General features: G+C 42.7%; 1 protein-coding gene across 1 annotated transcript; it reads right to left on the bottom strand.

Annotated features, from left to right (window-relative positions):
* Positions 1-526: 526 nt before the first annotated feature.
* On the bottom strand, positions 527-1,685 carry bhlha9 (basic helix-loop-helix family, member a9). The gene has a single exon (XM_082157051.1). It carries the CDS (start codon positions 1,609-1,611, stop codon positions 769-771), a length of 843 nt encoding a protein of 280 aa, XP_082013177.1. The 5' UTR covers positions 1,612-1,685; the 3' UTR covers positions 527-768.
* Between the last annotated feature and the right edge of the window lie 1,285 nt (positions 1,686-2,970).

The raw sequence follows: 2,970 nt of genomic DNA, 5'->3' as shown, positions 1-2,970 counted from the left end.
AGCTGGTTAGTTTTAAGCTTGTTACTTTAAAACTTGTATTTTAACACTTCTCATGTTACATGCTTTTTTAAAAAGCATTAATTGATTTGTTGTATTCCTCATTTTTAAGATGCTTTGTATAATGTAAAATCAAGTCAAGCCATTTGAGATCCTAAGTAATGTGCTGCAAATCATTCTGAATTAAGATTATTATATAATATATATAATTCTTTGCTTAATAATTCTGGCTAGCATGCTAATGTGCACATGTACTCGTTCAGACACAGACATGAATGAGTTTTCTGTTGACTTTTGCTACAGAATGTCATCCTGTTATGAAAAGAATGAGCAGTTAGTTCAAGATCAAAGCTCCATTTTTCCAGAAATGAGTAGAAGGGAACACAAACACACACACATCTGCTACGTACGTAAACACAGAAACATTCCCTAAATTCTTAACCTTGATATGAAAAAGAGTCAGCGTGTTACTATTTTGCATATTTTATTATGAAAATGAAATGCAAATGTTTAAAAAAATTTACAGAAGATTTTTTTTACAAACTTTTCTTTGCCCTGTTTGTTAACTAATGCATTACTTTTGCAAACAACATTCATTTTTCATTATATATAATTTGCTCTTAATGCAATTAACATTAATTAAATTTATTAAAATATGTACAGTGTTTCCAAACAGTGACCTAACCACAGAAATGCACCTGTTTACAGGTGTTGGCGATGATGCTCTCAGTTTTGCCCTTGACAGTTCTCGTGCTGGAGCATGAGTGTGAATCACAGTGTGTTGTAGCAGTGCTGAGGCCCAGCGTCCTGTAGGTAACCCATGTGCCAGGGCAGAGGCAGCGTCTGGAGTGTGTCCCCGTAATTGTCTATATGATTCGGGCCACAAGAGCCCCAAACTCCTGGCTGATACGTCCCGACATCCCCTCTCCGTCCGTACCTGGATGGGCTTGCCACACTGCTAGGTGGGTAAAGCTGGGCGTCCGCTGAGAAACACGGGTAGTGAGGGGACGGCGGACAAGCAGGGCCTGTAAACACGTGTTGCTCGGAGGACAGTCTGTGCAAGGGGTTTTGTATATGGTGGGTGAGCGGCTGATGCCAGGATAGGAAGTTTTGGGATTCGAGGCGGACAGGAGGCGACGGCTCCGTCTCTGGCCACAAGCCGCCCGGCGGACCGTGACAGTCGAGGTGGCTGCAGGGCTTCCCCGTACTTGCAGGTGGGTTGTTGGTGAGAAATACAGACAAGGCAGAGATTCGATTGATGGCTCTCTGGAGCGTGGCAATCTTCGACAGCCGTTTTCCGCCCAGGTCATGATGCAAAGCCACTCGGAGCGCGTTGAAGGCCTGGTTATAATCCATGATGCGTTTCCTCTCTCTCACGTTGGCCGCCACTCTGCGTGCTTTGGAGCGCACCGGTCTGCTGCGTTTCTTGCTCTGTCTCTCCTCCAGCTCGCTTAGGGTGCCGTTGGGGTAACACCCTGTCAGGCTGCTGCCATCGCTGCTGTCCAGCTCCTCGGACCCTTGAAGACTCCCATCCAGTTCCTCCTCGGAGAACTCGGAGCTGGTGAAGCTTCCTCTGCTCGCCATGGAGAACCTGCAGACTGTTTCCACTGTCATCGACCTCCCGTGAAAGAGTCTGGATGGCGCTTTCACACACTCCTCTGTCGACCTGTGATTACCTGTGATGCCTCTTGACAGGTCGGGCCTCTCTTTAAAGCACCTCGTTTAGGAGTCACATGGTACAGTCACCTATAAGAAATGCTGGTGTTTATGAGCTCCCCAAGGCAAATTCAGCTACTCCCTCCTCAGACACGCCTTCTGCTGCAAGATCTGCACAACTACATACAGGCCATGGAAGAGTGAGTAAAACTCAGACACAGACAAATAAAAACACAGACACTGAGTATGTTTTAGATATGTACACATCTCATAAACTGTAGGAAAAAGTGAAAACATTACTTTTTCATGACAACATCATAAGAGATGGAGAACGAGCTTTTGGTGCCTTTGGATGAGGGCAAGTTGACCTTGAACTTTGGCAAGGCCCGGATAGAGAAAGTGCTGGCACAGATATTACTAAGCAATGTGACCAACTGACATCTAATAAGAAACAATGCTAGACTTTTAATCAGCTGGCCCCAATGCAGGGGGGCCCCAATATGTGTGTGTGTATGTATATATACTGTTATAATTCATATAATATAAAAACATTATTATCAGTGTTGGGGGTAACACATTACAAGTAACACAAGCTGCATAATCAGATTACTTTTTTTCAAGTAACTAGTAAAGTAACACATTACTTTTAAATTTACAACAAAATGTCAGAGTTATTTTTTCAAATAAGTAACGCAAGTTATTTTGTTTTCCCATTTATTGACTGACAGCTCTTCTGTCCCCATGTTGAGAGAAATCAGAAGTGCAGAGGCGTTGTGTTCGCTTATTGTAGTTCTAGACTAATGTGAACATGCATTACTCATCTCACTTGCACAAAAACAGATTTAGTATTCCTTAAAAATGAATAAAAACAGTGAAATGCAAACTCCCTTTATTATTAAGCAATGTCTTTGCTGTTGGCATTGATGATCCAATTCAACCATACTAATAAGCAAAAATGACTTAAACATTACATTAATTTTTTTTTTTTTTTTTTTTTTGCTGAAGTAAGAGTGTTGAACTTTCTTCGGCAGCACAGCTGAAAGGTTTGTTTGAGCTGCGCCCTCTACTGTACAGGTGTGAATTTGCATTTCCTTCAGCCTGAGCCTTATTCTTTTCACTTTTGGTGTGAAAGGGCCTTTACATTTGCCAAAAATAGAACTTTTTGTTATTAAAAAAGCAAGCAAGCAAGCCCAACCCAGGTGAGAAAAAGTAACGCAACAGTAACGTAACGTAACACATTACTTACTTACGCCTACGCCTACCGCCCAACTTTGGGCATAGGCCACGAACAAGGGCTCTCCAGTCGTCCCGGTCCTG

This window comes from Leuciscus leuciscus (assembly GCF_965113295.1).
Source record: "Leuciscus leuciscus genome assembly, chromosome: 24".
Lineage (NCBI taxonomy): Eukaryota > Metazoa > Chordata > Actinopteri > Cypriniformes > Leuciscidae > Leuciscus > Leuciscus leuciscus.
The sequence above is the reverse complement of the archived record's forward strand: the minus strand, read 5'-3'. Positions and strand labels throughout refer to the sequence as shown.

Excerpts from the sequence above, each read along its gene's own strand:
- bhlha9 (XM_082157051.1), bottom strand. The coding sequence starts at position 1,611 with ATGACAGTGGAAACAGTCTGCAGGTTCTCCATGGCGAGCAGAGGAAGC.